A 17,102-nucleotide genomic window follows, 5' to 3' on the forward strand; every position below is an offset into this window, starting at 1 on the left:
GAGACAGTGTATCTCTGTGTATCCCCTCTCTGAGACAGTGTATCTCTGTGTATCCTCTCTCTCTCTGAGACAGTGTATCTCTGTGTATCCCCTCTCTGAGACAGTGTATCTCTGTGTATCCCCTCTCTCTGAGACAGTGTATCTCTGTGTATCCTCTCTCTCTCTCTGAGATAGTGTATCTCTGTGTATCCCCTCTCTCTGAGACCGTGTATCTCTGTGTATCCCTGGCAGCCCTGGAACTCCCTCTGTAGAGTTACAGAGATACCTGTCTGCCTCCTTAGTACTGGGATTAAAAGTGTGCGCCACCATGCCTGGCTTTACTTTGGGCTCTTTTAACATACATAACCTGTCTCCTGGTTTGAATGTGGGTTTTCATGCACACCCTCTTCTCCTGTCCACCACCTGCCTTTCTCCTGTCTTGGCCACACAGCCTATTCTCTCACAGTCTGCCTATTTAAAGTTTCCACTTTGTCTCACAAAGAAAGTGAAGTGGATTGTAGGAACTGAATAATAGAATAAAAGCAGATAAAGAAAAACGGCTTCAGAAAGGGCTGATGCAATTGGAGTTTCATACCATGTTGTTGGAGGAGAACAGAGAATTTCTGGTCATTTGTTCTGAACAATTAATATATTTAGGTTATGCAAATATTATATGCTTCAGTATAGGGGAATGCCAGGGCCAGGAATTGGGAGTGGGTGGGTTCGGGAGCGGGGGGGAGGTGTATAGGGGACTTTCGGAGAGGAAACTAGGAAAGGGGATAGCATTTGAAACGTAAATGGAGAAAATATCTAATAAAAATATTTATATTCCCAGAAAAAAAAGAAAAAAATATACTTTAAGCTATATATCAGTAAAAGCTCTGAACTTTATCTTATAGTTGTTCAATTAATATGGAAGGAAAAAATATGAGTGTCTTAGGAGGAGCAAAACTTTCCTTCAACTGCATCCCTAAGAGAAATACCCCTAGCTGTTTCTACACAGATTGAGTTTACTAACAAGGGAAACAAAAACTGTGAATGAGAACGCTAATTGAAGAATATATGCTTGATTGAGAAGTTCTTCTTTTCCAAGTAGCGTGACCGAGACAGTCACAATAGTGAGATAGTGTTGACTTTTTTTTTTTTTTTTTTTTTTTACCTCTCTGATACTGGTAATACCACCAGGCGATGTCTAGGAAAAAGTAAGAAAACATTTTACCAAATCTATGCATTTCAAAAGCACAACACGTTTATTGTCATTGGGGAGGCACTCTGAGGAAGCCCTGGCCATCACCCAGCTTGACCTACGCAAAGGGCCTCTTCTCAGCGGAGCAGAGCCGGGCTCTCCCATCCCTTCCCCGCAGTCAGAACAGGCACCAGCACTGGGTTACCTCCCGGTGCTCACACTGCCAGCAGGGCTCATCCAGCATGCTCCGAGCCATGCAGTCATGCAGCCTGAAGAGATGAGGTGGCACGTGGCAGAGGATGTGGATGTGGATGGCTTCTGAGACATACCCTCATTGCAGAGTGGCTTTGAAGACACCCTTCACCATGAGAAGGCCCCATTACCCATCTCTTGTCTGGGATTAAGCTATGGATCTTGTGGGACAGTTCGCTTTCCTCATCAACTATCGACAAAGCATCGGTTATTCTTCATGACAAGTAAACCATCTGTTTTCTGCCTCATGGAGTTTACAAGCCCCACAGTTTGACCTCCCTCTCTCCTCCTCTCTTAAGTGTGATGAGCAGTCCAGGTGGAGCAGAGAAAAAGCGCAGTTGGCGGTGAGACTTGGCATATTAGGGTGTGTGACAGAGTAGATGCAGGTTAACCCTTTTACTGTGCCCTGGATGAAGCAAAGGAGAGAAACCAGACCTGCCAAAACCACACAAGTCATGTAAGCTGGGTGAGTCTGCGTTCCTAGGGAGCTCTGCCCAGTGCCTTCTGGCTGGCCTTTCAGGTCTATGTGCTGCTCAGCTGTGCTTTCTCACACGGCCTCCTTTTTCCATTCCCTCCTGTCTCGCTGGCACCCTTGACCAAAGGTGTGTCAGACAGTCCAGCCAGCATCATCAGTGTGTTAGTTCCCTCAGCCCACAAACCCAGACTGGAATGGCTCCTGTCTACACTGCTCCTAAGATCTGTCTACACTGCTCCTAAGAGTGGCAGTCCACACTGCTGGTTATCTACTGTCTCCTGGTCTGTGTTCTCAGGGGACATTTATTTTACTGGATTTAGTTGCCTCCATGATTACTCTGGTGAGTGACATTTGAGTGTGAGTAAGTGTGCATGTGTGTGTATATGTGTGTGTATACACTCATGTGTCATGGCACATATGTGAACATCAGAGGACCATGTATGGGAGTTGGTTTTCTCCTTTCAGCACATGGGTCCTGGAGATCAAACTCAGGTCAAATTTGGTGCTAAGCAACTTTACTCCTTGAGCTATTTCATTAGCTCTAATGGGCTGTATTTAACATTGTAGTCCCCTTCTCTCTGTTTCCGCACCTGTCTGTCTGTCTGTCTCTCTGTCTGATCCCTTGGAGCTGCAGTTACAGGCATTTGTGACCTCTCTGGCCAGAGTGCTAAGATTCACGATGGAGCAGCAGGTGGGACTGACTGCTGAGTCAGCTCCAGCCCCATGGGCTACATTTTTAGAGCAGTATTAGATTTGTAGAAGAATTGCCTAGAAATCACTGAGAAGTTTTCTTGTTAACATCCAGTGCTGGTGTAGGGTATTTGTTAAAGTTGAAGGACTAATGATTGATGAGCTGATATCGATACATTAGTAAGAATGGAAGTCCATTATTCATATTAGATTTCAATCATCGTGCTTCGTGGTTCTTTAGACTTTGACAAATGCACATCAAGGGTTAGTTGCTCTCGTATAAAAAGAGAAAATTTACTGCCTTGCCTATGTGTTTGCAAATGTAAATTGATCTTCTCTGGCCTGCCAGAAATGTGATAGATCCTGAAAGGAATGACAAGATATAACATCTGCCTACAATAGTCATGGTGGTGCGGAGGCACATGAACAGATTGAAGGCTGCAAGTGAGCTGTGAAACATCATCGGCAAGTAGTCCGGATAAGCACAGGAGACAGGTGTGACAGATGTGCCAGGCAGGAGGACTGGAGAGTGACTCCTTGGTGAAAGAGGGCGGGACACATTCAACCAGCTGATTTCATGTGCCGTGTTCCTACATTCAGATTTGTTGAGAGAAACCATCAATAAAAGATATATGTTCCCCAGTTCTTGGATGCTGTCAATGAATTTAACTTTTAGAACATGTAACATGTTCCAGCATAAACACGGCTACGGGTAGGATGCTGTGAGCGACTAGCCTCAAGCTCTTGGTTGGCAAACCATTCCAGAGCAGCAGGGCAGTAGCTAAGAACAGGGACCTGAAGGGAAGAAGTGAATAATTAATGCCACTTCCTAAAGGCACAGGACCAGATGGGAGAGATGTCAGAGAAGGCTCCAGAGAGAGAATAATTTAGTTGAGTCTTATAGAAAACAGGGACATAGGGGTCAGCATTTCTGAAAACACAGAAGCTAAGAGCTCGATATGGGGTTATTTTGTAGCTGTGCTGGATATGGGGTTATTTTGTAGCTGTGATGGATCCTACGGAGAACAGCTGGGAAGAGAGTTTTAAAATGTCTCCTCTCTTTGAAGGTGTTAAAGAGTTAAGAGCAGAGCCTGCCTCAAAGCAGGGCTACCCCTATGCCAGTCTAGATCAAGCTTTTCTTTCTTCATTACCTTCCTGAAGTTAAAGACTGAGCCAAATGTTTTCCATGTAAGAAAAGTTATTTTCACCATTTAATGAGAATTTGTTAGGCATATTAAAGACAGGACATAGGGGAAATAGATGAATACAGCAACAGACACATAAGAAGTTTGGATATTAGATCAGACATGGAACTAAAAGCAACAGTGGATATATGCTCAAGAACACAGATTCTAAGACCTGGAGAATTCCATCAGAGAACCAGAGTGTAAACAAAATGTTAATTAAGCATTGTAGAATTGAGAATATATTACCCCAGATAATCAACTCGCTGGACTTATTTCTAAACAGGTGAAATGGAAATTGACTATTTGGTGGACAGAACAGGCAAGATAGAAGGAAAGAGAGAGAGGGAAGGAGGGGGGAATGGAGAAAGAGAATGTAGAATATATATATGTGTGTGTTTATATGTTTATATGTGTATATACATATATATGATTAAAAACTACCCCAAAGGATGGAGATAAATAATGCTGATAAAGCAATATTTGAAAAGCCACTAAAGACTTTTGAAGATGGGAGAAACATAAGAAGCCACAGATTGAGGATGCTCCATAAAACCCAAGCAGCATAAAGACAAAGAAAACCACATAGAAAAAAAAACCCCAGAGTCAAACTGCTCAAAACCAATCCTAAGTATAAAATCCTCAATGCAAGATGCGAATAGTTAGATAAATAAAAAACACGCCTTAACCTGATGCTGCTTGAAGGATGCTCCAAGCAAACATGAAATAAGAAATCCCGTGGTGGCTTAGTTCTATCAGGTACACTAGATGGTAAGATGGAAGCTTTGGGAAAGATAGAAAAGAGTTTCACAGGGTGAGAAGGTTGGTCACATAGGAGAATGAGACAACTCTAAGTCAGTATGAATTAACAGTGTCATTTCAAATATCCTTAAAGCAAAGATTGAGCTAAAAGGAAAAATAACCCTTCACCATCAAAACCGGAGATTTAAAAGGTCTCCTCTCAGAATCAGCCCCTGACAGTTGGTGGCAGCAGGGAGGGAAGAGTCAGTCCTTTTCAGGGGTCACAAGTGTGACCACTCTTCAGTCCAGCGCCTCTCAGCCTTCCCAATGCTGAGACCCTTTAATACCGTTCCTCACGTTGTGATGACCCCCTAACCATAAAACTATCTTTGTTGCTACTTTATAACTGTAATTTTACTTCTGTTAGGAATTGTAATGTGAATATTTTTTGAGCCAGAGGTTTGCCAAAGGGGTCATGACCCACAGGTTGATGTCTACTGTTCCAGAAATGATTCTAAGATCACACTGTGGGTTTTTTTTTTAAAGAGTTGGTGTGTGTGTGTGTGTGTGTGTGTGTGTCAAGAGCGAATCTGGGAGGAGCTGGAGGGGAGAAATGAGGGTATGGATATTATAGAAATATATTTTACATGAAAGAGTAAATAAAAATATTACACACACATCTAAACAGCCCAACACACACACACACACACACACACACACACACATACACACACACACACATCTAACATTCCATCACACACACACATCTAAATATCCTCTCTCTCTCTCTCTCTCTCTCTCTCTCTCTCTCTCTCTCTCTCTCTCTCTCTCTCTCACACACACACACACACACACACACACACACACACACACACACATCTAAACAGCCCAACACATCATTATTAGCATAGGAGATCTGATCAATACAACACGTGAACTCGGCCTCATTGACGCACGGTTTCTACACAACTGTCACAAATATGGAGGGTTCTTCTGCAGTACACGAAGAACATTTACCCACACGGATCTTTCCCAGGGACCCAGAGCTAGTGTCCGTGATGTCTGAGGCAGGATGTGTTTTGTAAGCAGGAATGAAGCATGCTGTCACTAATAAGCTAGAGTTCTAAAAAGTCCTCAGCATGGAACCAAGCATGCCCCTGGTGTCCGTGATGTCTGAGGCAGGATGTGTTTTGTAAGCAGGAATGAAGCATGCTGTCACTAATAAGCTAGAGTTCTAAAAAGTCCTCAGCATGGAACCAAGCATGCCCCTGGTGTCCGTGATGTCTGAGGCAGGATGTGTTTTGTAAGCAGGAATGAAGCATGCTGTCACTAATAAGCTAGAGTTCTAAAAAGTCCTCAGCATGGAACCAAGCATGCCCCTGGATAATTTCTCATTCTTTAAATTCATCACATACTAATTTCTAAGTCACTCATGTCTCAGAAACACTAAAGTGCAGTAACAGGAAGTGTCAAAACATGTGGGCGGTTGAAGCGAGATTCAAAAGGAGGTTTTTGTTTTTTAAAGATTTATTTATTTTATGTAAGTGAGCACACTATTGCTGATACACCAGAAGAGGGCATTGGATTCAATTACAGATGGTTATGAGTCTCCATGTGGTTGCTGGGAATTGAACTCAGGACCTCTAGAAGAGCAGCCAGTGTTCTTAACCCCTGAGTCATCTCTCCAGCCCTTCAAAAGGAGGTTTTAAAAACTGAAAATAATTGACATGACAAGGTATATGAACAGTACAGAGCACCATAGTCTCTCTTAAAATCTTATTTCTTTTTTTAAAATTTATTTTATTAGATATTTTCTTCATTTACATTTCAAATGCTATCCCAAATGTTCCCTATACCCTCCTCCCGCCCTAAAATCTTACTTCTAATGGTTCAGTGTTCCCCAAACTATGCTGGGCACACCAGGAGCCACACTGGCAATCATATGTGATCATATGTTGGCCTTCAGATGTTCCCCGTCCCTCTGTAGATACGTGTGAGCGCTTTGTTCCAGGTGCGGTCAACGGTAGATTTTGATCAATGGCTTCTTCCAACAATCAGGGCTGAGCTCCTTTTCTGTCCTTGCACGCAGCAGAGAGGGGAAAGTCCAGTCTGGGTTAGAAATCTTAAGGCTCAAATTCTCACAACTGAAACTCTGAGGTGAGTGCAAAATCTACCCAGACAAACAGCTCATCAGCTCTGATTTTTATAACTTAACAACAAGTCCCATGAGTGCCCGAGCTGAGCCTGATAAAGATTTTCTGAGTGTTCCGGATATTTTTCCCAGTCCTCTTGGTTCAATAAAACTCAAATCATGTTTTGCTTCAAGCGTTTGTTCTCTTAATCTTGAAACCCCTCCTGCCCTTTTTAAGCAAAATTGAATTTACACATTTCTCATTCATTTACACCTCTGTCCTGAAAACGTTTCTAAGGAACAGACCCATGGCCACATCTTTACTTTCTATTTCCATTAGCTGGAAGCCGAGGGTCAGTGACCTCAGAGGTCTTCAGTACAGAGCCTATTTGGGCTCATTACCCTTTCGCCCAATGGCAGGGCACACTTGGTCTTCTGATCCACAGGGCACTGAATGCGTGAGGATGAGCTTGTTGCATGTCCCCTACAGCTTCTAGGCAGGTGGTGCTTACTGCCAAAGATTTCCTCTCAGAATCTAACACAGCCATTAGAAGTCCACATAGTCACTGTATACACCATGACATCCAAGTTCTGTTTGTGACAGGAGAATGTCACATTCATTTAGTTTTTTTGAGCAAGTTTGAAAAGCAGAGGGAAAAGATTTACTTAGATGTCAGTGCTGGGGAAGGAAGCAGGAGCCCTATGCGGTGCTTCTGGGCAAGGAGCTGGCCGAGTCCATCATGTCCCCTTCTCCAAGCAACATCTTCTGCAGCTGAGACTTCGCGGCCTCCCCGGAGCTCATCAGCCACAGGCAGTGTCTAGATGATACTTTAAGTGGACCACTTTGTCTAGAAAAAGTGCCTGAGATGACAGTTTTGACAGTTTACCTTGTCTCTCCAGCTGTGGCTCTAGGGGGCAATTAGTCAAACAGAGTCCAAATCCGGCCACCAGCCAGCGTTCAGATGGTGGTGGGGAAGCCCCTACGGGCTCTCTTTTGGACTCAGCAGGACGGTGACCCTCATCCTCCATCCTGTGGAGCTAGCGCGTTAATGAGCTTGGCTGGCCTGGGAAGCAGACAGCAGTCTCAAGAGCTACGCTATCCTTGCAGGAAATAACAGGAAAACATGGGTGGGGTTTTTATTACTCCTTTTGACTAAGAAACGGTGATGACAATTCATTGTAAATGAAAAGTCTTCAGGAAGGAAGGTGGCGCTTCTTTTTTTATTTATTTTTTTCCTTCTTCCAGTTTAAGATGGAGGCATGAAGGAGTAAAGAGAAATTGAAAAAAGAATTGCTCTGAGCGAGAGTCCGAGAGGATTCATCTCAAGTGAGTGTAGCATTTACTCAAGGTGGAAACTCATTGAATTGGTGAGGTGTGAACAAGCTGAGCAGTTGGACAACTTGCTAGGAAAGATGGTCTCCAAGTAGAACATTAGCCTTGGTGGGTTTTAAACGTCTATAGCTGCTCTTGGGGGGGGGGGGAAGAAGACATCATTTATTAATGTCCTTACTGTCAACACTCCCACCACGGCTCAGGCTATCAATGTGAAGTGAAGTGAAAAGGGGAAGATGATCCCCCAGGATAACTGGGCCCCAGCATACTACCATTGCTACTTTAGGACATGTGACATATGTTTAACTATCTCAAACCACTGTGATGAAGAGTCAAAAGTTAATTTCATCCAGTCAGCCTAGTCCTTGTAATCCAAGATAAGAAGCCTTCTGTCTGTTGCTCGTGCTAACATCAGCTTCCGCACATCATGTGGGATATCTCAAGCAGAGAAGTAATGGAAGGGAGCCGAGAGAGTGTCTGCTGTATCAAGTGCCTTGCTTAGTGGGCTCAGAGAGCAGAGTAATAATTTTAGAATTGATCTGATCATCTCACTGTCCCTAGGAGGTACACAGTTATTAGACTAATATGAGTTATAATCATATGTGCCTTGTAGCTGTAAATCTAGGTAAGATAAGGTCTGTACCATGTCTGTGTGCACAATAGGTGCCAGAATACATAATTCGATTCTTGCTTGTATCGTGATGGTGATTTGAATGGCGCCCTCAACAGCAGAATCCAATGGTCAGGTAGTTAGATACTGTGCAGGTCATGGTTATGCACATTTCCTGGTGGATCTAGTTAATTAAATGGACTTCTTTACCATATGGGGGAATTTTCTTGTTCTGCAATTTGCTCTGTTAAAAGGGCGGATTGTCAGTTCGGGTTGGACACTGACTGGCTAACATGCCCATTATTGTCTTTATTAACTGTAATGGCTTTTAGCAGACCCAACGACTCTGGATGGGAGAGCATCAAGACTGAAGGCGGCCACGGAACAGGGCAAGGTATCTATGGGTAACGAGACCAGAAACAGTGCCTGGAGCTTTAGCAAATAGACATAATAATTGACAGCCATCGAGAAAATGTCCTGCCTTTTTCTCTCTGGAGTTTATCACATGGCTTCATGTCCTCTGCCCTTAATAATCCAAACGGTTATTGCATGTATTGTTTTGGTCTATTTCTTAGCTGGAGAAGGCCACTGGACATTACCCTTAGCTGGCACATGAACTGCCAAATTCGGGGACTGCAGTCAGTCAGTCTGTATGAGAATGTGTGTGCCTGCCCAGAGGCAGGAGGCAATGTCAAGGTAGTGGCTTCCTTTCCAGGACTCAGTGTGGAAGCCTCTTAACTGTGCACTTAATAAATGAAGCCTTGGCAGACACACCTTGAATTATTAATGAGGTTATTCAGCTTTGATTGTTTCCTTCTTTTGGGGAAAGGTTATGCTTAGCCTACACAATACATCACAATTGGGCATATTTTATGTGCAACTTTATGGTGATAATAGTTCTGTCTCATTTAGAAGCAAATCAGACATTATGAACTTCGTGATTTATTAATATATTGATCTCCAGAAATGTCAGCGCATCTCACATCTCGTCAGAGAGCCGGGAGCAATCATTGGAGAGCCAATAAAAATGTAAAATGAACCATCATAAAAAGAGAAAATACAGCCGGTTTCAAAGCCCCGCTGTCTTCCTAAATTGTTTCAGGTCCCAGATTGTTACCACAAGGCACCGCTACCAACGAAACCCAGGCGATGGGGGGCGGTATCGGGGAGGGTTCTGTCCCACTTAAATCTACTTTGAGTAAAAATAGAGTGTGTGGACTGAAATAGAACCCAAGGGGTGGGGTGTGGGCTTGATGTGGGGGAGGCGCTGGGACTGGCTCCCCGATGGTCCCTTTCTGTGAGGTTCTCCACCACACACACACTACTTGCTGCTGAGGTAACTTCAGGCAAAGCCCAGATTCACACTGGCATAGAAAGATCAATGTGATCTTGAGTGTGATCCTTCCCCCCCCCCCCCCCGTGCATATCCTCTGCAACAGCTTTGGAATCTAATCACATGCAAAACACTGTTTCTATTAGAGTGTGCCACAGCTGACACTGTTCCCACCCATTCTTGAAACCTGACTGGAGTACATAGTAAGCACTCAATATGTGTTAAGTGAACAGCACTACAGGAGTGTAGCAGGAAATAGACTAAGAGTGTTGTGTTACTCATGTGGCCAATTCTGTAATTTGACACTTTAGCTCGAAAATTCAAAGTATGCCAGAGCACTATCATTGGCTCAGTTCTTTTTACTGTGAATTCCACCACTTATTGCACATAAAAATTTGGAATGTTGGCTTCTCTAGAAATGTCTGCCATGCAAGGCCTCCATTCCTATGTGGGACACAGGCAGCAGGAAAGCAGCAGTGAAGTTTGGCCAGGACACACACGCTTTCTAGTAAGCTCCAATCCCTACCACTCATTACCCCTTCAACAGGAAGTACAGGGAGCATTTTGTCACTCATTCACATACCCTGTGCAAAGTTACAATTCCTACCCAACAATGTCTCTCCTCTGCCCAGTACTATGTTTTTCCAATTAACTTTTAGGTTTTTGGGACAGTCTAGAAATATGATCAAAGTTCATGTCTTTGAGGTCCCAACCAACACAGAAGGTTCAGGATGCCCTGGGTAGCCTCAGGACATGACCTTAGAGATGTCTTCTGTCTGCTTATGTCACATGCATCAAAGCCAGGACAGACCTGTGGGTCCTGGACTCAGTATGGGTTAGCTGTATGTTTTAGAATGTTGTGCTTGGTTTAGCTCCTGTGAGGAATACATTCGATTATTCCCATTTCACAGAGGAGGAAACTGAGGCTCAGAGAGGAAATAGACTATTTATAAAGTGAGCATTCTGGGAGTTTTGTTTACATCATTTCATGCAATCCCCTGCAGGTTTTCAATATCACTATTACATGTTCATTGTTAGTTTATTTCTCAGCGATGCGTTTTCATCCCCATTTCATCTGGAGACACAGGGTCAGAGATATCCCAAAGGTGGTAAGTGGAGAGCAGAGACCAGTCTCAGAGCCCGCTGATGTCAGATGCTCTACAGCCATCCCGAGAGTCAGCTAGATCCAGTCTCCTACAGCCGTGTTTGTGCCTGTCTCACACAAGTGGTGGACCAGATTTCTCTAGTTAAGCCTCTCTAGTCTTGTGAATTTGAGGAACCCAGTCTGAGGTGTCAGGAAGGAAGGTCTCTAACACCTGCAGAAGTCCATTTCCCATGTCCCCCTCTGCCTCTGTCATCTATCTGGATTGCTACCTTTGTTTCCATTTCCTGAACTTCCAGGCAGCCTTCACTTCAGTTAATGTGTGTAAAACCCGGGGAATTCTAACCATGCAGAGGGGTTTTTATTCTGCCTTCTATATTTGCAAGCTAGGGTCCTGGAAGGAGTCTGGATTTGTCCAAGGTCATAACACTGACTCTCTAGCATGGAAGATGAAATGTAGAGACATCATTCCGGCAATTCAGTGTTGAAAAGGATAGTACCATCAATTCACCATCCATTCACTGAATAATTTCCAAGTCTCTAGCAGATGTCATCCAGGCATTATTAAATAAGACAATGGCCACCAGGCACAAATGTGGTGTTGGAGCCCTGATAGAAAATAAATAGGGTTATAAGACTGGAGAGAAACAGGTTGTGGGGGCACTGTTGTATACAGGGTAGCCATGGAAGGTGAGGTGGCAGTTGGGTGGCCGTGAGCAAGAAGAGAAAGACAGGGACTTTGTGCCTAGATATCGCTCAGCTTGAGTCCCAGCACAGCGGAACCTGAGCAGACACTTCTATCTTCCCAAAGTCAGAGGGTGCAGCAGCAGACAGATCACAGGGACCTCCACCTCCCAGTCTGTGAAGGTCAAGGCAACCTCTGCAGAGAAGGCCTGGCATCTAGCGGGCACTGCCCTGGTGTTCTCCCCACTTGGAGGCAAAGCCTCCTTGGGGGCTTAGCTTCCTGCTGGATGTCTTTGCTGGGTTGTGAGTTGGGTGAGACCTAGGGAAGCTTACACAACATGAGTAACCTGGGATCAAGCTGGAGGGCTGGCTGGAAGCCTTTTGTAGTTCAGGAGGGCGGATGAGCCCCTGATTAATTAGCCATACGAAGCTGTGACTACATTATCAGGTCACAGGGCTCTGAGGCTATTTAATCTGTCTAGTGGTCTGTAGAAGTAAGTGCTGAGCCTGGCATGATGCTTTAACGGAACTTTCCAGATGGAGTTCTGCCTTCAAGTTTTCAATCCTTCTGAATGCCTCACAGGGAGGTAGCAGGGCCTCTCAGCATTTAGTCCTCAGGGAAGCTCACTATAAAGCTTCATTTGGGATTAAGAATCTTTAAAAATAAGCCTCACATACAAGAGACAGTTTCAAGTCATGCTAAGCATGACACCTCTCTAGTGCTCGCAGCCTGCACCTTCACTTCAAGTTCCAAAGCCCTTCTTCACGAAGACCACATCTTGGAGGATTCTGCAACTGGGGTGGAGATATGTCTTTCTCTTCAGTCTAGTGTGTGTGTGTGTGTGTGTGTGTGTGTGTGTGTGTGTGTGTGTGCGCACGCGTGCATGCATGCTGTGTCTGTGTCTGTGTTTGCTTGCACATGCACACACACATACATGCCTGCTTGCATTCCACAGTGTGTGTATGAAAGTCGAAACACAGCTTTGGGGAGTCAGTTCTCTTTCCATTGAGTGAGTCCCAGGATCAAGACTCAGGTTGTAAGGTTTGTCATCAAGTTATGGATTGGCCCTGTTTAAAGCCACAGATATAAATTGCATTGAGAATGGTTCCTGTCTCTGTCTGTCTGTCTGTCTGTCTGTCTGTCTGTCTGTCTGTCTCTCTTGTGAGGGGATAATAGATAAATTCCATGGGAAGAAGAGTTTGGTACTTCTGGGTTTATGATGTTTTCATTGAATAAAACATGACACTGATGTGGTCACTGCTGCTTAGCACCATCAGCTTTTGTGTCTTCTCCTCTATAAACTTCTTGCTCCTGTGACTCAGTTTCCTGGTGGAAGCAGATACTCTGTGCTGTATCCTTGATACTGAGGATGGGGAAGGCCAAGTAAGGAATAAAGAATGGCATTGTGGGTAGAGAGAACAGCCTTTGTAAGAACTTGAGGAGGAGGAAGAGGAGGAGGGGAAGGAGGAGAAGGGGGAGGGCAGACAGACTGATGAGTGGTGGCCAGTGTGTCAGGGATGGAGTCAGGTGGCATGTGTTTAAAAAGAAAAGGAGATCCAGAGGAGAGTAACAAAGCCTTGCCCTGTCTTGTCTTGGACCTAGGAGCCATGTTTGAAGTTCCAGCAGCAGCAAATAGCAAGGCAAGCCCAGAGTTGGCTTACGTGTGCTTTGGGAAGACCATAGAGAGTCATGGATCACAGTACTAATTGCTCTGTGAGGTCTGATGTCAGTCGTAGGACTGCGATCTACCCCGCCCTTCCTCATTGGCTAGAGTTTTGTAGAGATGGCTTTTCCAGGCTAGCTCTCTGCCTGAGGGCTTTGCTTGCTCCCATGGCTGGGTTATTGCAGCAAGGGCCCTGATGAATCACACAGGTCTGAGGCCCTTCACTAGGTCCCAGTTCTCTGAAAGTGAGGGCAAGGGGAAGAGCATCCATTTCCTCTTCTCAGTTAATAAAAGCTACAGTCTGAGGTATTTGAGGTTTCAGCTAGGATAGCAAAGGGCTTGAGAAGCCCTGTTTCAGCCTTGGCTGGAGACCTGACTCCGTGGCACTGAATATTATAAGGCTGGAAAAAAATCTCCCAGGATTGAAATTTTTTTCTAGCTAATCAGTAACCACCTCCTTTACTCCCATTTTAGGTGCCACATGACCCTGTGTGGAGAAATAGGTCTCCATAGTTGTAATTAAAAGGTAAAGATTAAACACGAAGAAAAGATGTGATTTTTACTGAAGCAAACTGGAAGAAAGTAGGATGCAAGGAAACCAGGTATAGAGACTCTAGCCGCACTTTGCAAATGTCATGAAACAGGAAACACATATCTCCCTACTGGTCTGTCATATCATATCACATCATCACATATCATATTACATACCACATACCATATTACATGTCACATAACACATATCACATATATCATATCACATAATATCAAATTACATATTATATCACATCATATCACTGCATACCACATATATCACATGTCACATCACATAACACATATCATTTATCACATAACATATCACGTATATAATATCACATCATATCATATCACATATCACATGATATATATCACATCACATCATATCACAGCATACCACATATTATATCACATAACACATATCATATATATATATCACATCATACCATCTCATATCACATCACATCTATCAAATATCATATCACATCATATCACAGAATACCATATATCATATCATATCATATCACATATCACAGCATATCACAGCATACCACATATCATATTGCATATCACATAACACAAATCATATATTGTATCATATCACATATAACATCACATCATATTGTATACTGCATCACGAGTCTTGCATTGATCTATTCCTTCCTGCTAAGATATATTGGCATGTTGGGGAGTCATTGAGGGTTAGGATTACACATGACTGTTTCCTTCTTTCTTGCTTAGGTGTGTTTTCTAAATTTTCTGCCTACTTTGCTTTTCCAATATGAAGAAATCCGTAAGAGCCTTTGCTTAGGAGCGTCAAGGCAAATGTGGAGAATTCCTCAGTCCCAAGAAACCCTGGGGGGGGGACGCAAAGCCTCAGGCTTGGGGTACATCACTGCAATGCATGCTGGGAAGTCAGGCAGTTAAGGGCAGAGCCTCTGGCTTAGATATCCTCTCTGATGCCGCCTCAGCCACCTGTGTCATTTCTCAGCTTATGCTCCAACATCTTGGAAAGGGTATGGCTAATCTACATGTTGCCAAACTCTTGTGATATTGAAATGAAATACTAAGAGAAGATGTCATGTGCATAGGGTGTTGGTTAGTAAGTGTTACTCAGCTACTAATACTGGGAACAGTGGATCAGGCAGGGAACTGACTCGGAGGAGTACTTCCTGAGACAATGGGGACTGCAGTTGGAGTGCTGATCATCACTATAGCAACGAAGATTTCAGTAGTGTGTGTCATGTGTTACCTCTTGTCACCATTATAAAGGAAGAACCCATGACCTAGGGATACAGGGTGATCTGCCCGAGGCCACATAGCACTCAGTAGTCTGGATTCAAACCCAAGCCAGTGTGATGTCGAAGTCCACATCGTTAACTGCTGCAATCACTGAGCAAGTTGCATAACCATTCAGAATGATTTAAATCCAAACATTTTCACGAGTGCAACCTGGCTTGTGGTAGTCACTGCCCCCCTCAAAGCCTCAGTTTTCTCATGAGGACTGTATGTGATGTAATCCACAGCTCATAGTCCTCAGAAGGATGAAACACGCAAAGATAGGACAACCTGAGCAACATCAACGTCTGTTCACCATGCAGATGTCCCTGGTGCCCTGGCTGGTCCCTGAGAGGTCACTCTTACAGTACCTGTTTTTTTTTTTTTTTTTTTTTTTTGAGGCAGTGACTCCAAGCCACGCTGCTGAAAAAGCAATTTTTTTTTGGCTCTGGCTGTGTGGATAGATTTTTAATATTTAATTAGAGAGACCTTCTGCTTGGAGAGAGGGCAGGACTTGTTATTAAATCCTGCTGCTTGGTCTTTCTCACTCGCCCGTGGGATCATTCATTCATTTCCAGTCACACAATTTAATATTGCAACAGCTAATGGGGAGATGTTGATAATTTGTAAAAACTGGTTGGTCCTGAGGCTGTGGAAGAAGCCCTTCGCCTGGGCCTGCTGTGTGAGCCAAAGCAGATTCTCTGGAGACCAGGGCTCCTGAGAGCTCCATGTTCACTCTCTAATTGCACTCGCAGAGTGCCTTCTGAGTGCCGAGTGTCATGTCAGTAGCCATGAGGTTTAGAAAGATGGTCATGGCACAGTTGCAACCCCGAGGTTGGAATTCCTGTATGCATTAGAACAATAGGCTCTGCCAGCAGACGTACAGGCTCAAAAAGTCTCCTTTGTCATTTCCTACACACAGCACTGGGAGTTGTTAGCCTTCTTAAGATTTGATTCCAAGGAACTGGCATCTCTCCCTAAGACTTACTTCTGGGGTGTACCAGCCTCCAGCCTGTAGACTGGACCCTGGTGAGAGCCAGGCTCCCTGTGTGAACATGTTGGAAGGTCTTTTGGAGACAACGAAGAGCAGATAACTGTGGAGCATCTAGTGAGTGCCCTTCTCATTGATAGGCATTGGTGAGCCCAGACAGACATGGTCTTGTTCACAGAGACTAAGACTTGGTACATGAGGGAGAGAACCCAAGATTAGCAGGTGTGAAGAGTTACAACATTGGGAAATACTGCAAGAGTGTGTGTTGGCACTGTGGATGGAGTAGCTGGGATCAGGGACGTGTAGGCATGTAGGGGGTGCTTCCTCTAGGGAGTAATGATGGGGAGGAAATTCAAAGAAATGGAACTTAGTAAATGGGAAGGTGTGTGTATGTGCGTGTGTGTGTGCGTGCGCATGTGTGTGCGTGCGTGCGCACGTGTGTGTGTGTGTGTGTGTGCGTGTGTGTGCGTGCGCACGTGTGTGTGCGTGCTTGCTAGTACATGTATAACAGGGCAGGAGGATTCTGTGTGTGGAGGGAGGATAGGAGAGACTTTCAGAAACTTCCTCTGCAGATGCATGGGAGCAGAAGGAAATAAGATGCATTCGAGGTAGGTATATCTGATCCTGCTTCACCCTAAAGCCTTCTATGGCTCCCATTACCTGAGGGGACAAGGCTATGCTTTTGAAGGCAACATCCAAGGTCCTTTATGACCTGCCTGCCTTTCTCTCTCCTACCCATGTCATCTTTCTCCTCTTCTCCCTCCCCCTCTGTGCTTAATGCTTCTTCAGTTTGACATCCTGGTTGACACCTGCACACTCTGACCCCATGACCGACACCTGCACACTCTGACCCTATATTAACCTTACACACTCTGACCCTATATTAACCTTACACACTCTGACCCTATATTAACCTTACACACTCTGACCCTATA

The 17,102-nt window shown here is 44.4% G+C and overlaps 1 protein-coding gene across 5 annotated transcripts in view; it reads right to left on the bottom strand.

Annotated features, from left to right (window-relative positions):
* The window catches only part of Kcnip1 (potassium voltage-gated channel interacting protein 1), a 375,589-nt gene that overhangs the window by 22,923 nt on the left and 335,564 nt on the right, over positions 1 to 17,102 (bottom strand). For 2 of the 5 annotated variants that reach the window (XM_021211445.2, XM_029546281.1), the window contains exon 2: positions 1,139 to 1,171. The exons of the other annotated variants lie outside the window; for them this stretch is intronic. In XM_021211445.2, the coding sequence (XP_021067104.1) occupies positions 1,139 to 1,171 (33 nt within the window). The remainder of the gene's footprint in view (positions 1 to 1,138; positions 1,172 to 17,102) is intronic. 5 annotated transcript variants of the gene reach the window in all.

This window comes from Mus pahari, chromosome 14 (genome assembly GCF_900095145.1).
Source record: "Mus pahari chromosome 14, PAHARI_EIJ_v1.1, whole genome shotgun sequence".
NCBI lineage: Eukaryota > Metazoa > Chordata > Mammalia > Rodentia > Muridae > Mus > Mus pahari.